At 44.3% G+C, this 17533-nt stretch overlaps 1 protein-coding gene across 1 annotated transcript; it reads right to left on the bottom strand.

Moving 5' to 3' along the window:
• Positions 1–2980: 2980 nt before the first annotated feature.
• Positions 2981–17158, bottom strand: LOC141098019 (uncharacterized). The gene is made up of 3 exons (XM_073585616.1): positions 15105–17158; positions 14512–14601; positions 2981–11431 (listed from the first exon to the last, which is right to left on the bottom strand). The coding sequence occupies exon 3, from the start codon at positions 4620–4622 to the stop codon at positions 3642–3644; it is 981 nt and encodes a 326-aa protein (XP_073441717.1). The 5' UTR covers positions 4623–11431; positions 14512–14601; positions 15105–17158; the 3' UTR covers positions 2981–3641.
• Between the last annotated feature and the right edge of the window lie 375 nt (positions 17159–17533).

The raw sequence follows: 17533 nt of genomic DNA on the forward strand, positions 1-17533 counted from the left end.
TGTCCGTTGATATGACTTCTTTAAAGGGCCGGTCTATGAAAGAGACATTTAGAAAGTATTCAAGATTTTCTCCCTCTCAAATGATCTACTAGAAATCTTGGATTTGGTCTCTCACTCTGGAGAACCTGTCCTGTCCTGGAAGACAAACAGCTGATTGAGTTCACTGGGAAAGAGTGTAATGCTTCATTCTTCCAGGTGGTGGTGCTGCAGGATTCCCTTGCAGGTTATGCTGATCGCTGCGATCACAGTTGATTTATTATGTAGCATTCGTTTTAAATTACTGATATAATCAGATGATTGTCCAGAGATTAAGTAGAAACATTGGGGATAAGTGGTTTTCATGGGAATGCCCCTTAATATCAGAAAATCGGTGCAAAAGTACATTTGTCAAGCAGCTTCTATTCTCCCCTCAAAATGAACCCTAAGTCCAAGTTTACATGGAAGTAGCAAATTGTGGACATGTCGGCCCCAATCTTGTGATGGGTCCACGAGCTGCCAAATATTTCCCTGCACTAGTCTGCTCCCTTGGACTAGACTGGCGCATAGCCCGGGGTTGTGTCCATACATTGCAGGTGTGGCTTTTGCTGCAATTCTTAAGAGTTGTAGCAAACATGCTGTGGATTTGCCCTTATTCTGAAAAATCACGGCAAAAAATAACATGGCTGTAACAAGTGAACACCGCCATAAAATGCAGAATAAGGCAGTTCTGGTTCTCTAATATAATCTTATCAAAACTGCTACCTTGTGTTCATGTTAAAGCAGGACATTTCTTAAAGGACATCTGTCACCAGGTTTTTGCTACTGAGAGAAGCATGAAGTAGAGGAAGAGACCCTGATACCAGCGATGTATCACTTACTGGGCTGCTTGTTGCAGTTTTGATACAATCCTTGTTTTTCTTGCTGCAGCTCTAGCAGAGGTCGGAATGCTGAGCTGTATATAACCCCGCCCACAACACTGATTGGCAGCTTTCTGTGTACACTATGCATAGCCAGAAAGCTGCCAATCAGTGGTGGTGGTGGGGTTACACAGAGCTCATGAATATTGAGGACTACATGGCAGCAGGTTAAATAGTCCTCTGGTGACAATCTCCTACTGATAAAGTTTTTTTTTTTTAATGAATTACAGCAAGCAGCCTTGTGACACATTGCTGGAGTCAGGGTCTCTGCCCCTACATCATGCTGCTCTCAGATTACATTAAAATAAATCTGTTGACAAATCCCCTTTAAGACCTCCATATTTACATCAGATTAAAGTTAGCCGAAAATGCAGTCTTAGGTGGGAGCATTTGATCGTCTAATGTGTATGAGGACCATGTTGAGAAAACTTGGAGTTCACAGCAGCCATAAAGAAAGTTGTAAATGATCTACATGACTCCTCCCTGTTGGTAAATGTGATATCAGAGCACAGTCCTCCAGATAAAACTAAAGACTGAGACGGTAGACAGATATATACACTATAGATTGATGATAAAGCACATATGTCAAACTCTGGCCCGCAGGTCAAATGTGACCCACAAGGTGAGTATGCTTGGCTCGCGATGGCGGGCAGGTCCACCAAGTACATTAGGCCTGGCATCAAACTTACAGCTATATCAGCACCTAGATGTCGATATAGTTGAAAGCAATGATGGAGTATCGGCTGACGCTCTGTCTCCCATCATTCCCCATGGGTCTGACATCTCAACACAGAGGGTGTGATGACTTCATTACAATGCAACCACTGTACCAAGATGTGTAGAGGATCTGAAGACACCATGAAGAGACCGGAGCAGCATGGTAACGGCAGACGTGAGTATTTAACGTGGAGCCTATTATACTGTACAGAGCACTATGTGAGGCCATTATACTGTATGGAGAACAATGAGGGGCCATTATACTGTATGGAGAACAATGTGGGTCCCATTATACTGTAGAGAGCACTATGTGAGGCTATTATACTGTACGGAGCACTAACAATAAGAGGACATTACACTGTATGGAGCACTATGTGGGGCCCATTATACTGTATGGAGCAATATATGTGAGGCCCTTATACTGTATGGAGCACTGTGAAGTCATTTTACTGTAAAGCGCACTATGTGGGGCCTTTTATACTGTATGGAGCAATATATGGGACCCATTATACTGTATGGAACACTATGTGGGTCCTATTACATTGTATGGAGCACAATGAGGGGCCATTATACTGTATGAACCACTGTGTGGGGCCTTTTATGCTGTATGGAGCAATATATGGGACCCATCATACTGTGTGGAGCCAATATACTGAATGGATGACTGTGGGGCCCATTATATTGTATGGAGCACTATGTGGGGCCGATAACAGTGTGGGGCCGATAACAGTGGCTGTGTTGGTATTACAGTTGGGGAATCATACTGTGATGGGGTCACCATTCTTTGTCAGGGGATTAAGGGATAGGGGGTACAGTAGGGTCACCATACTGCATGCGTGAAGGGTACTGTGGAGGAATTCACTGTGGGGCTATCATAATGTGTTTCAGGGCACTTTTATTGGCATCATACTTTATTATCTGTATTATTCAAGGTTCTTTTTTTCTTTAGATATCTAAATTAGGGCATTCGGGCCATAAGCTTTATTCTGCTCTTACATAAGATATTATAATATGCCAATATTTTATTCTAAGATCCCTTAAATGTAATTTGTTTGTGGGACAACCCCTTTAAGTTCGTTTCCACATGAAAAAGTTAAATCATTATATTTGGCGATAAGGAAAAACTTTCTTAATATGTAGACATTTTTTAATAAATTTGAAGGTTGGCCTGCGACTTTGTCCAAGCTTTTAATCTTTGTCCCCTGGGTATTGGAGTGTGACATCCCAGTGATAGGAGTGTAACAGATGGATGTATAATAGCTTATATGAACGGCAGACAGATAAGATCAGACAGATCATGTATAGAGTGGCATTCATTTCACATTAAGAACAAACACCACTGACAATAAAATGACAGCACTCAGTAATGGGGTCTACGGCCATTTTTAATATATAAAAAAAAAAATAAGTTGCAGATGAAGAACCCCAAACTCATTGCCGTACTGACACCTTACCTAGAACCAACTAATGACTCTTCATGATCACATGTAAATAAACAGCTCTAAAAGGGGATGTCCAGTGTGGAGGTCTTCCTCCTTTCTCCATGATCACCTGGTATACTGGGAAATGGCCCCTGTCCACTTTCTCAAAAAAAACATTGAAATGAATAGGCGTTCATTATTTTAATGGATCCATGTAGACGTCCGGAGAAAGTAGGGGAGGACTTCCCTTTACCAGCAACGGGGAATAGAGCAAAGTTTTACCTATAATACGAGCCCTTCAATAAATACACATACAACTACTGTATATACACAAGATCATATCTACAGAATATAATTGCCAGTCAGGAATATGACCCACTGCCCAGTAAAGTGTTGTATTAGGGATGGTGGAAACGTGGTGTAACATAAGTCATCGGTAAAGCTAATGTGACTTACACAATGTTCTCCAAATTGTTCCTCTCCAGCTATTGGAAACTGTAGCCTACAGCTGTAAGGGCATGCTGGGAGTTGTAGTGTCAGCACAGATTGGAGACCACTGTTCTAACCACATAATGTTCTTCAATCTGTAGGTCCATGTTTTTGCCAATTAATCGCCATCATAAACAATCTTAATGGAGGTGTCCTGTTCGGTGAGGGGACATGTCAGGGTCTCAGCTGTATGCGGAGAGAATAAAGCAGCATTAACTTGTAAAATCCAGTTAATAATCCTCTGATGGGTGTAGTGGTCCATTTCTAGTGTATTCAATTCTAGTCCCAGTTCTATATCCACCTCTGCGCTCTCACTCCAGGTGTCAGTTCCAAAGGCAGAGTCTCCAGAAGACCGTTTCTCTACAGCTTTCTTTCTAACATTAGGTTCCTCGGAGCTCCTCCAGGTTGAGAGACCTCTTCTGGTGGTCTTGTTCCAGTTAAGACATCTCTGTGACTGGCCAACTGTCCTCCTGGTGAGATTAAACATCTGTTGAGCTTTCAAGTCTTTTCCACCACTGCTTCTTGAGGTAAGAACCAGTAGACAAGATCCATGGAGATCTGGGTTCTCAGCCTTCTTCACCGCTGATGTAACCAAGTCCTCTAAACCGAAGGTCTTGTGTTCCCAGGAGCCAGTAATAAGACTGACGATACAACCTGAAGAAGAAATTGGAGTGAAGGAATCTCCTTGATTTCCAGATTCAAAGTTGTCTGGGTTCCTTGAAAATGTGCTTGACCTCCAGCCCTCTTCATCCACATGTCCTCCAGATAGAGTCTCACCCAAGAGAAGACAGGACTGATTCGATAGGCAGCCATCTGTCCCCATTGATTTGATGGGTGGTAGGAACTGACTTTGGGCCATAGTATTCTTCTTGAGAGTCCTCCCAACTCCTGAAGGTCCTCGTCTAGCCAGGCTTGAGCAGGTCACCTCACAGTAGGACATTTTCCTACTTTCATGTGGTCTGCAGCTGGATGTTTTATGGAAACGATTTGCAGGATAAGAAGAATCTTTCCCGTGGTTTATTCCACATTTTCCCAAAGCCATTTCACTTTTCGGTTTCTTCTTCCTATCAGACCAGGCGACTTTTCTCTGCGGCAGCATCTTGCCGTTTAGCAGCTTGTAAAAAAAATACTTCACTTCTCCAGGGAACTGCAAACAAACTCTCAACCTGAGCTGCTGCTCATTGTGTGTTGTGGATGATCTGTGCTCATTACACAAAACGCCTATTCATTTTATAGCCTCCAGTGACGTCAGCAGGAAACTCAAGATCCTTTCTCTTCTTTCTGTGGAGGCTCGCATGAGCTAGCACAGATCATGATTAATGCAGGCCCGGTACTGTGGACATTCAGCACCTTACACCGGCAGATGATCCATTATCTTTTATTGGCACGCAGGTATATCTGCAGTTAAGCGGTTTTAACACAGATGAACACGTATTTATAGTTTTCTGATTTTTTCTAATGCATCAATGAATCTAGAATAAATAGGCAACTTAGAAAATACACTATAAAGACAAAAGTATTGGGACACCTCCACATTTCACCGACAGGAGCCATTCCCATCTCCCATTCTACATCCATAGACATTACTATGGAGTTGATCCACGTGCAGTTATAACAGCTTCCACTCTTCTAAGAAGGCTTTCTACAAGGCTTTGGAGGAGTTGGTGGGAACTTTTACCCTCTTCATCCAGAAGAGCATTTGTGAGGTCAAACATTGATGTTGGAGGCTGGGCTCACAATCTCCGTTAATGCTCGCTCACACTGGAGTATAACATGGCCGAGTGCTATGTGATGTTTTATTGGATAGCAATCGGTCCAATGTTCTAATATTGGGCAGTGCAGGCCTGCGATTATCTCATGCCAATTCAGCATGCTCTGAGTGACTCCGATAATTGGAACGCACTCACCCATACAAGTCTATAGGTGCGTGAGTATAGTCCGATGTACGTGCACAGAGAAAATGGAGAAATTAAAGAGGTCCGTCTTCTTTGCACCGGTGATACCATTCTCTCATGCAAGAGAATCAATGACACTGAGCCCAAACTCTGACAGAGTCTGAGCCGAGTGTCATTAGCATAACTGGCCAGATTCTCTCACATTTGAGAATATACACTAGTGTGACTCAGACTTTATAGTTCATCTTAAAAGTGTTGGATGAGGCCGAGGTCCAGGCTCTGTGCGACCGGTCATGTTCTTCCACTAAACACCCCCCAACCAGGTCTGTGTTAGTAACCTTAAAGTTATGGAGAACAGTAAAAGGCCTTCCCAAATTTCAAAGCTACAATTGTCCAAAATGTTGCGTGCTGAAGTATTATGATTTCTCTTGTAAGGGACTTAGCCCGAACCCTGAAAGACCAAATCCTGGAAAACATCGCCATAGTATTATTCCTCCTCCACCACAAATGCTGTCAGGTGGGTAGTGTTCTCCTAGGATTTGCCAAACCCCGACTTGTCCATAAGACAGAAAAGTGTGATCTGTCACTGTACACAACATGTATCCTCCACAGTCGAGTGGTGGCAGCATTACACCACTCCATCCGACACTTGGCTTTGTGATGTAAGGTTTACATACAGCTGCATGTTATGGAGGCAGCAGAGCGGTGGCCACTTGTTATTCAACTTTTGTTAAAACATGGGACATGGTATACACTACTCAAAAAATTAAGGGAACACTTAAACAACACAATGTAACTCCAACTCAATCTCACTTCTATAAAATCATCCTGTCCAGTTATGAAACAACACCGATTGTGAGTCAATTTCTCCTGCTGTTGTGCAAATGGAACAGACAACAGGTAGAAAAGATAGGTGATTACCAAGACAACCCCTATAAAGGAATGGTTCTGCAGGGGCTGACCACAGACCATTTCTCTGTTCTCATCCTTCTTGGCTTTTATTTTGGTCACTTTTGCATTTTGTCCTTGCTCTCACCCATATAGGTACTGTACAGTAGCATAAGGCCAGGTCTACAACCCCCAGAAGTTGCACCACTACCAGGATAGCACATCAATGCAAGCTGTAGCAAGAAGGGTAGATGTGTCTGTCAGCAGTGTCCAGAGCATGGAGCAGATAGCAGGAGACAGACCAGTACACCAGATGTGAAGGAAGCCGTAGGAGGGCAACAACCCAGCACCAGGACCGCTACCTCCTCCTTTGTGCAAAGAGGAACAAGAGCAGTGCCAGAGCCCTGCAAAATGACCTCCTGCAGGCCACTAACATCTATTTATGTGCTCAAACTGTCAGAAATAGACTCCATGAGGGTGGTATATGGGACGTCCACAAGTAGGTGTTGTGCTTAAAGCCCAACACTGTGCAGTGCGATTGGAATTTGCTAGAGAACATCAAAATTGGCATTCGACATTGGCACCCTGTGCTCTTCATGGATAAGAGCAAGCTCAACATGAGCACATGTGACAGACATGACAGAGTCTGGAGATACCATGGAGACCGTTCCGCTGTCTGCAACATCCTCCTGCATGACCAGTTTGGCAGTGGCTCAGTAATGGTGTGGGTAGGCATTTCTTTAGAGAGCCGCACAGCCCTCCATGTGCTTGCCAGAGGTACCAGATGAGATTCTCAGACCCATTGTGAGACCATATGCAGGTACAGTGGGCTCTGGATTCCTTCTGATGCATAACAATGCTAGGTCTCATGTGGCTGAAGTGAATCAGCAGTTCCTGCATGATGAAGGCATGCTACTGACTGGCCTGCTCATTCTCCAGACCTGAATCCAATTGAGCACAACTGGGATATTATGTCTTGTTCCATCCACCAACCCCACGTTGCACCACAGACTGTCATTGAGTTGACTGATGCTTTAATCCAGGTGTGGGAGGAAATCCCTCAGGAGAACATCCGCAACCTCATCAAGACCATGTCTAGGTGTTGTAGAGAGGTCATACAGGCACGTGGAGGCCACAAACTACTGAGCATCATTTCCTTATCTTGAAGCATTCTTACTGAAGTTGGATCAGCCTGTAATTTGATTTTCCACTTTGATTTTGAGTACCAATCCAAATCCAGAACTCTATGGGATATTGGTTTTGATTTACATTGTTCATTATTATGTTTTATTGCTCTCAACACATTCCATTATGTAATGAATAAAGATTTGTAACTGGAATATCTCATTCAGTGATATCTAGGATGTTGTGTCTGTGACAGAAGCTACTTTTTTGCTTTGGAAGTGGCAGCGGCTCCATTACCTCCCACGGTGTTCTTCTAGAATCAACAATATTCAAGAGATCGAGATAAAGGTGTAATACCAGACCCACCTCATACACAGGAGTGGTGCTGTTTCAGGAAGAAAATAGCCATTTTTGTGCAGTTACTATAAGAAATCACAGTATTCTTGTTTGATTCACAGTCACACAGCACACACAGAAAGAAAACAGTATGGAAAATGTGTGCCATGTCCTGATCGAACAACTCCCATATGGACAGCTGTAAAGAGCTAATCAGAGGCGCGTACTATGTACAGAAGCGGAGCCGGACAATAGCAACCTTTCCTTTTCTTAAGGCCCTTTTACATTTAGCGATGCACCAGCGATCCAACCAGCGATACGACCCGGTCAGGATCGCTGGTGCATCGCTAAATGATCGCTAGTGAGCTTTCATACAGAAAGATCTCACAGCGATGCAGCAGCGACGCAGCGCACGATACTTACCATTCACACACAGCGATCCTGCGTCCTCCCGCCCGCCTCCACGCGTCGCTGGACGTCACAGCAGGAAGCCCAGCAGGAAGCAGACGACGAGAAATGGAGCCGGACATGCTCGCGCGATCAGCGATGAGCAGCGGGGGAGCCAGTCAGAGGTAAGTATCACACATAGCGATATCGCTAGCAATATCGCTATAACGTCACAAAACCAGTGACGTTTTAGCGATATTGCTAGCGATATTGCTTAGTGTAAAACCCCCTTTACTCATCCAAGTCACGTCCGACTGGCAGCCATTATTACATGAGCAAATAGTTGCTTAACAGGAGAGGATTAAATGGGAGTTCCAGTTTTTATTTAACATGTGAGCAGATAACTGATAGAAACCCAGAAAGCTGGGAAGGAAGGGGCTAGAAAATTTTTGTTAGGTGTCTTTTGAAAGACATCCATCTTTCTTCATACCAGAAAAAAAGCACATTTGGGATTTTTGCAAAGTTACTTGTCACAACCGAAATGGAGTATTGAGAACATTACAAAAATTGAAATTTACTTGTAACACACTTATGGTAAAAATTCAAAATTTTGGCAAAAGAGAAAAAAAAAAAAAGGTACATGTCCAATAAACGTAGGTGAGTGATTGCACATGTACACAATGCACCGCAGCAGTGATGAAGACCATAAAAGCCCCAGAGAACGTTTGTGTCCAATGCACCACTTCTTTATGCCACAATGATCTCTAAGAGCAGCAAACACTTGTACCCAGTCTTATAAGAGAAAAAAAAATAAAAATAAACGGCTCTTGTAGATTAGAGAACATGATGCCTGGAACATAGAGACAAAACATATTCTGCTGCCAAGTCTCGCTGGGTCTCGCACACTCCGGTGCCAGGAACTACTGTTACCAAATGCCCAGTCCTTTGTTCCACCCAGAAGTCAATAGCTCAGGTATGTCGATGTCTGGACAGCGGACCAGGAAATGCACAATTATAGGATTACCCCAAGAGGTGACCTAGTGACTGGCTCAGTCTCGAAATTCCATGTGTATTGGGGGCAGAAGAATTGGGTGGTAGTAAGCATTGCTGCCTTGCAGGTTTGGAGGGCTGCAGGGCTCACATTGGACCAGTGACAAAATATTCAAGCTAGTTTGGGCTTTCCAGTTTCCTCTTACACTCCAGGATCCAAGGGTTAATGTTCCTCCTTGCTGAGATGGACACGCCAAGGTGAGGAGACTAGAGTTGAGCGACTTTGGTCGGATCGGGTTTCGTGAAACCCGAATGAAACAAAATAAGTTTCAGATGAAACTCGTCCGACCAGAGCAAAAAAAGTCGGAGTTTCGTCCGACTTTTATTTCCCATTGACTTGCATTGGGGTCGGGTTTCGGACGAAACTCCGACTTTGTTTTGCTCTAGTCGGACGAGTTTCATCTGAAACTTATTTTGTTTCATTCGGGTTTCACGAAACCCGATCCGACCAAAGTCGCTCAACTCTAGAGGAGACCTTTAAGCCGCAATGATTCTCTGGGAAATATACAAATTGCTCCTATACTCCAGAAACATACTGACAATTTACTGGCTTTCTGATGTCCGATAAAGAAATTAGGGAGAGGCTGCAGCAATCTGCCCCCCAGCCGGAGCCCTCACTCATGGGTGAAAGATCTGCTTTCCAGGGCACTTTATAACAACTGAACTGATTGGTAGCACTGAATAATAAGGTTAGATTGACCATTCTAATAGCATTAATGTACAAAATTAACCTGCACAGAAAACATTTGACGCTCAAGTGAATGAGGTACACAAAACAAAAAACAAACTAAAGCTTCTGTATTTTCTCCCAAAACCGCTTTCATGTGCGCTAGCGATGCCAGTGGCTTAGGAGGTGAGACCACAAGAGGGAGGATGAAGAAAATACGTTTAGGCTCTGTTCATACTGAGCGTTTTTTTTCCCCTCAATGTGTTTTAAAAAAAAAAAAAAATAATTGTGTTTTAAGAAGATGCTACAGGAAACTACTAAAATAATAAAAAAAAAAAAAAAAAAAAAAGGAAAAGTAAAGTCAAAAGGCTAAAAAAAAAGAAAATAAACTCCTCATATAAATAATTTGACTGCCCCCCGAGGAAGCCAGACAGGCGAAACGTGCGTCGGGGCACGTTCCTGGTATCTAGATATTCACCCATATGGGTAAGCACGATATGGCACTTTGATCTGCACCGTCACTTTATTCAGAAGGGTAGGCACAGCCCCACTGGCAGGCGTCTCCATGTATGTTGATTATTGTGTAATCTTATTTGCAGTCTCTGTATTTTGCATATAGACATGTACATATATTGAACATTTATGGGATTCAAAGAGACGTGCTTTCTGTATACATGGGGAGAGGTCATGACATGGGCACTTTTTCGCCTTCCTTCTTTTTAGGAATATTTCCTATGGTGCACTTCGCTTGTGCCTTGGCTATGAATTAGTTCTGGGGAATCTGTTTGTTGTCTCCCAAACACTGATTATTTCATCTACTATTACTATGATTGTGTGGTTTTATGTAATGTTTAATAAAAGGATTTTTTAATCTTATTCTTTTTCATGCTCATTTATATTGGGCAGTATGCTCTTCCCATGTGTGAATTTTGTATTATGCTTAGAGTGGCCCATCCCCTTTGGGGACTATGGAAAATGATGATCACCCATAGTATCGGATATATTAAACATATAAATAATGAACAGGATTTTCTATAAAAATAAATGACTTTGCCAAGCAGTCTATGAAGACTTTTTAGATCGGATCTCCATGTGAACCTGTATGGCTCCTCAGCCTCATGTGCGGGTGGTCGCCCAAAGCAGTTGCTAGGCAATCCCACCCCCCTAAAGCAGGACTGTGAGAAATAATCAGGCTGCACAGCGTTACTACAGTATGGGTGTAATTATGTCAGGGCCAGCAGCACGAGGACAAGAGTAAAACATAAAAGGTTAATAAAAAAATAAATACACTGATAGTAGTGAACAGCGCTGCTAACGCACAACCGCGAACGATGAAGAACTCAGGTTCAGGTCGGTTTTCGAAGGGTATAAAACTTTGAGGTTTCCGTCTGCATCAGCCACCCGCACCTGCTCCAGCACAAGATGGCAGCTGCCCTGTGCGTCCGGGCTCGGAACAGCCGCTGGGTGTCCATGGTCGTCACCTCCTCCGTCAGCCTCCGAGTCTGAGGTAACCTCCTCCTCTTTGTTCTCCAGAGTGAATTTATTCAGTTCCGCCATTTTCTGTAGAATGAGAAACACCAATGTCAGTAAGGAGCAGCGGCGGAGTGTCGATCCATAGTGTGAAACGTGTATGATATTTATTATCAGGTCATACATACATACACACAGTCCTGACGCTGTCCTCCATGCTGCACCTGAGAGCGGCCGCTGTAGGAGACGTGAAACTGGCTTGACCAGAAAGGACAATGGTTGTGATGAAACAATAGTGACTTCCTATCCTAAGATGTTCCCCTGAAGTTCCCAGGAGCCATGCACATGTACTTAGTGATGGACGTTGCACGTCTTACCAGAATATTTGTGTTACTATAGAATTAAAACGTAAGGAACTGCAATATCCTCAATTAGTGGAATAAGGAGGGAAGACGACCCCACGCTGTTCAGAGAATTGTAGTTATTTCATGGACGACTGATGCGCACAACTTGCATTGAACTAGGACGCAGGTGGTTGTGTTTTTTTTTTTTTTATATTTATGGTTACAGTTAACTAATGCAATTTACTTAACTCTAGCACATCACCTCGCGCAACGCGGGGCTACCGAAAGAGGTACACAAAAGAAGAAGTTAATTGATGCTGCCAGTGGCAACTAATGTCCCAGCTAGCTATGAAAATGGCTAATGAGGTGACCAGTGTAGGGACGTGCGGAGTATGGGCGAGTCAGACTGAAGGTGACCCTACTGTGTAGCAACGTGCGGGTGGGGGGGGGGGGGGGGTTTGACTGAACTGATGAGAGGGGGACCCTACTGCCTTCATTGTAAAAAAAAAAAAAAAAAAAAAAAATAAAAAAAATATATATATATAGTCGAGAAATGACAGCTATATACACATACCGCCCCCTATAATACTACTACTACTATTTTTTTGTTTTATAAGCCCCATCCATTGTCTAGATTGTGAACAAGTTGACCCATCGGAATGGGGATAGGCAGATATTGGGCCATTTACTGCAGTCTGTTCAGACCTGAATTTGGAGAGCTTTCACAGGAGTTCACATTGATTGATCTTTAGAGACAAAGACATCCTTGTGTTCGGCAATTGTCCTACCATTCCCAACAGGGCTGTGGAGTTGGGAGTCAATTTTGGTGGAGTTCAAGTCAGTATAAAATGGACAGAATCCTAAACTATACCGTATAATACATTGAGTACAGTAGTACAATGCAGGATGTGCTGTAAATGTTTTTATAAGAATTTAGGAAAGTTATGAAAGGTCCTATAAATGTCTATTCTGTTCCTGATCTCATCTTTTAGCTGAGATGAATCTGTGCTGCACTTTATGTCCATGCTCAGTAGTGACCAGTGCTGTGGAGTTGGAGTTGTGGAGATGAGCCTGTGCTGCACTTTATGTACATGCTCAGTAGTGACCAGTGCTGTGGAGTCATAGATGAGATGAATCTGTGCTGCACTTTATGTACATGCTCAGTAGTGACCAGTGCTGTGGAGTCGTAGATGAGATGAATCTGTGCTGCACTTTATGTACATGCTCAGTAGTGACCAGTGCTGTGGCGTTGTAGATGAGATGAATCTGTGCTGCACTTTATGTACATGCTCATTAGTGACCAGTGCTGTGGGGTCATAGATGAGATGAATCTGTGCTGCACTTTATGTCCATGCTCAGCAGTGACCAGTGCTGTGGAGTCATAGATGAGATGAATCTGTGCTGCACTTTATGTACATGCTCAGTAGTGACCAGTGCTGTAGGGTCATAGATGAGATGAATCTGTGCTGCACTTTATGTACATGCTCAGTAGTGACCAGTGCTGTGGAGTTGTAGATGAGATTAATCTGTGCTGCACTTTATGTACATGCTCAGTAGTGAGGCAGTGCTGTGGAGTCGTAGATGAGATGAGCCTGTGCTGCACTTTATGTACATGCTCAGTAGTGACCAGTGCTGTGGAGTCGGAGTCAGGAAAATTAAGGAGTCGGAGGTTTGGCTTACCAACTCCACAGCCCCGATTCCCAACCCCATTTAATGATTTCATGAATTTGGTTTAGCAAAGAACGATACAACAATTAGTCCTCTTCGTAGATGATCTGCAGAGTCCATCAGTGCTTTCTCCCCTACATATCTCCGCGACCTGACCATTCTTGTTACAGGTCAGTTGAGATATATTTGCTACTACTTTCAGCATAATATTGTCTCTGCCTTCTGGAGTTAATTATGGGATTCCTAAAACACCCCACCACAAATTTTAGTTAGCGGTCATCCAAATGATGATTTAGCCGCAAGTTCGCAAAGCAGACATTTCTCACAACTATATGACTAGCTACCATCAGGAAAAGTCAAAACAAGGATACAAGTCTAATGACTAATATACTTCTGAAAGACCCTGTCCCCCAAATTGGTTCTCCGCCTGTACCAAGCACTCGTTTCTGCTCTGGTTGATGCCCACATCTTTACTGTCCTACTTAACACGTAGCGCACATTAGCAGATCTCTCCCAACACATCACAAGCAGAAGAGATGTTCCACTGCCGGCGGTACATCATTGTGCATTATCAGAAGAGATGAAATTACACCCCAGCATTGTCCTATTTCCATTGAAGACACAGCGCATCCAGAAATAGCACCCCGAGGTACCTCCTTGTACAGAGAAACGGTACAAGTGAAAACTAGGGCGGAAAAGCAAAGACTCCTCCATACAGATAACTTTCTCCGAGATCTAGATTGGTTACAAGGGGGGGGGGGGGATTGGAAAAAGAAAAAAACACTTGTGACTCAGAGGCGTATTTCAAAGTTTCTCAGTAGTTGAGGACTGTATTGTGAAGTTCTGCAGCAGCTGCGGTGCGAGTCATGGGAGCTATATTTTCGGCCCAAGGACTTCTATTCACTTACAATGCAGATTCTCTGTAAAGGAAACGGTCAGGTGTCCTATAAGAAGTAGATCAGCACTTCCCATTATTACCATGCCCTATAAATCCTAACAGCTGCTGTAGTACTGGGATTCCCACAATCCGCAGAACACGTGCCATCAGTCATAATCCTGATCCATGAAGTCCATTCTTACCAAAGAGCATTTTACAACAGCAAGGAGTATAATAAAAAAAAGGCAACATCTGAGAGACATGGTAAAAGCAGGACTCACAGCAACGAGGGCATCCATGACATCTTTACAAATCTGCAAGCTGCTGGAACTGGTCACCTCGAGGAGAAGGTCCCGGGTGGACTTAATGATCTGGGAAAACATGTAACATTGCTAGTGGTGTTAAATTTCACTGGTACCGTAGGCATTATCACTCATCAGTGGGAGGAGTTGGGGGGGGGGGGGGGGGTGTCGTACCGGAAATAAGCATGAGCGACTGGTTTACGAGAACAATACACCCAACCTACAGAGGGCATTACTCTGGGGGGGGGGAGACCTGAAACATCCATGCATTACTTGCACAGATTTGATTTCTATAGGGACTTTGTATTACTTTATTTCCCCTATGGAGGCAGTAAAAATTACACGTGAGCTGAAAATTCCCCACCGATGATCATGAGGACCACACAGGGATGCCCTGCCATTAGCTTATTAGGGGGTTGGCAACAAAAAGGTAGAATGACGAATCCTTTAGGCAATCAATTAAAATATAAACAATTAACATTTTGGAATTGCTAATTTTTTTTATTGCAGATTATACTCAAAATTCCACAAATTGGAATTTGAACTACAACAGAAATATCTCAGCACCATACCTTGGTCTTGTCACTATTTGTGATCGGTGGGAAGGAGATGACGGCATTTTCGGCATCTACCAAGCACGGGTAGTTCTCTTTGCCATCCAATAAATGAAGGTATCTGCAGAGCACACAGGAACATCATCACCTCTATACCCAGACATGTATGTAGTGCCAGCTACACCACCACGAGGCCCAATATAATGAAATGTGTGCAATTAACAGCGCATATAAAACAGTTTCCAGAAGTTGATGTGCGATGTACGAGAACACTACAAGAGGGTAGAACAAGATTTTTGGTTACTCACCGTAAAATCTGTTTCTCAGAGCCTTCATTGGGTGACACAGGAAACCATGGTGTGTATGCTGCTGCCACTATGCACAAAAGAAGAGTTAGCTCCTCCTCTGCAGTGTACACCCTACCGACCGGCACTAGGATAATCAGTTAGTGAGAAAGCAGTAGGATAAGTAACATAGAAAAGAAATAAAGACAACTCAAATGGTAACAATATAACACAGTAAGCAGAGTTGATAAACACTGGAGGGTGCTGTGACTCTCAATGAAGGCTCTGAGAAACAGATTTTACGGTGAGTAACCAAAAATCCTGTCTTCTCTATCGCTTCATTGGGGGACACACGAACCATGGGACGTCCCAAAGCAGTCCCTGGGGAAGGAACAGCAGAAACTCCATTCAGGCCGGAGAACTAACCACGCCGCCTGCAATCTCCTTCTACCCTAGGATGGCGTCTGCCGAAGCGTAGGTATGGACCCTGTAAAATTTGGTGAACGTGTGGATGGAAGACCAGGTTACAGCTTTGCAGGGCGGATGCTCTATGTTGTACCGCCCAGTAGGCATCTACTGCCCGGGTAGCATGAGCTATAATCCAGGGGGAGGCACTCTGTTATTAACCCAGTATGCCTCCAAAATTACCGACCAGATCCATCAAGCAATAGTAGCCTTGGAGGCCGGCAGGCCTCTACGCGCACCCTCTGGAATGACAAAGAGAGAATCAGTCTTCCTGAAGGGGGTGGTCCTAACCAGATACTCACACCGCCCTTACCAGGTCTAACCTGTGCAGTGAACACTCCAAAGGATGGGTTGGAGCTGGGCAAAAGGAAAAGGGAGGACAATATCCTTATTTAGGTGAAAAATTGGACACCACCTTGGGAAGGAAAGAGGGAAGGTGCCGCAAAACCACCTTGCCTGATGGAAAACCAGGAAAGGGGGAAGCGACAGGAAAGAGCCGCCAATTCCGAGACGCACCTAATGGAGGTGATGGCCACAAGAAACACCACCTTCCAAGACAGAAAAGATAGAGGGACCACTTGGAGACATTCAAAAGGAGAATTCCTAAGGGCCACCAGGACCAGATTGAGGTCCCAGGGGTCAACAGGTTTCCGGTAAGGCGGCGCAGCATGCGCTTCCCCCTGGAGGAAAGTTCTGACCTGAGAAAGAGAAGATAGGTTTTTCTGAAAAAGAATAGAAAGCGTTGACACCTGGCCCTTTAGAGAACTAAGAGCCAGACCAGCATCAAGTCCCGCCTGGAGAAACGCCAGAATGGAAGGGAGAGCAAAAGCCACAGGCAGGGTGTGATTAGATTCACACCAGCTGATTTAGGCTATCCAGGTCCGACAGACTCGGGACGAAGACCGCTTTCTGACCTGGGTCATGGTCCAAATAAGCCGATCTGAAGATAAGGACGCTTTCAGAACTGCGGTTTCAATAGCCACGCCGTTAAATTGAGAGATCGAGAATTCTGTTGGAAGGTAGGTCCTTGGGACAGAAGCTCCGGTCTGTCTGGAAGCCTCCAGGGGGCGTCCGCGAGAAGATTGACGATCTCTGCGAACCAAGACCTCCTGGGCCAATCCGGTGCAATCAGAATGTCCAGCACCCCATCCGCCTTGATCTTCAACAGCCTTGGAAGAAGGGGGAAACCGATAAGGAAGGGCAAACTGCAACCAGGGTATTGCCAGAGCGTCGGAACCCACCACGAGAGGATTGCGGGACCTGGAAATGAACCGCAGCACCTTCCTGTTCAGCCGGGATGCCATGAGGTCCAACATCCGGTCAAACAGCATGCCTAAAAAAATGAGGTGCCGAGTAAGGATAAAGCAAGACTTTGCCCTGTTGATCAGCCATCCGACTCGTGACAGGATATCTAAAACGATGGACAGACTTTCCTGAGCCTGATGAAAAGAGGGAGCCTTGATGATAAAGTCATCGAGGTATGGGAGAAGCACTAGACCTCTGATCCACAAAATGGCCATAAGCGCTGCCATGATTTTTGTGAAAACCCTGGGAGCGGTTGCAAGTCCGAATGGCAGGATGACAAACTGAAAATGGTCTTGCAGCACTGCAAAACGCAGGAATCTCTGATGCCCTGGGAAGATAGGGACATGGAGGTAGGCGTCCTGCATGTCTATGGAGCACCAGAACTCCTGCGAC

This window comes from Dendrobates tinctorius, unplaced genomic scaffold (assembly GCF_039654945.1).
Source record: "Dendrobates tinctorius isolate UK_male_01 unplaced genomic scaffold, ASM3965494v1 ptg000086l, whole genome shotgun sequence".
NCBI lineage: Eukaryota > Metazoa > Chordata > Amphibia > Anura > Dendrobatidae > Dendrobates > Dendrobates tinctorius.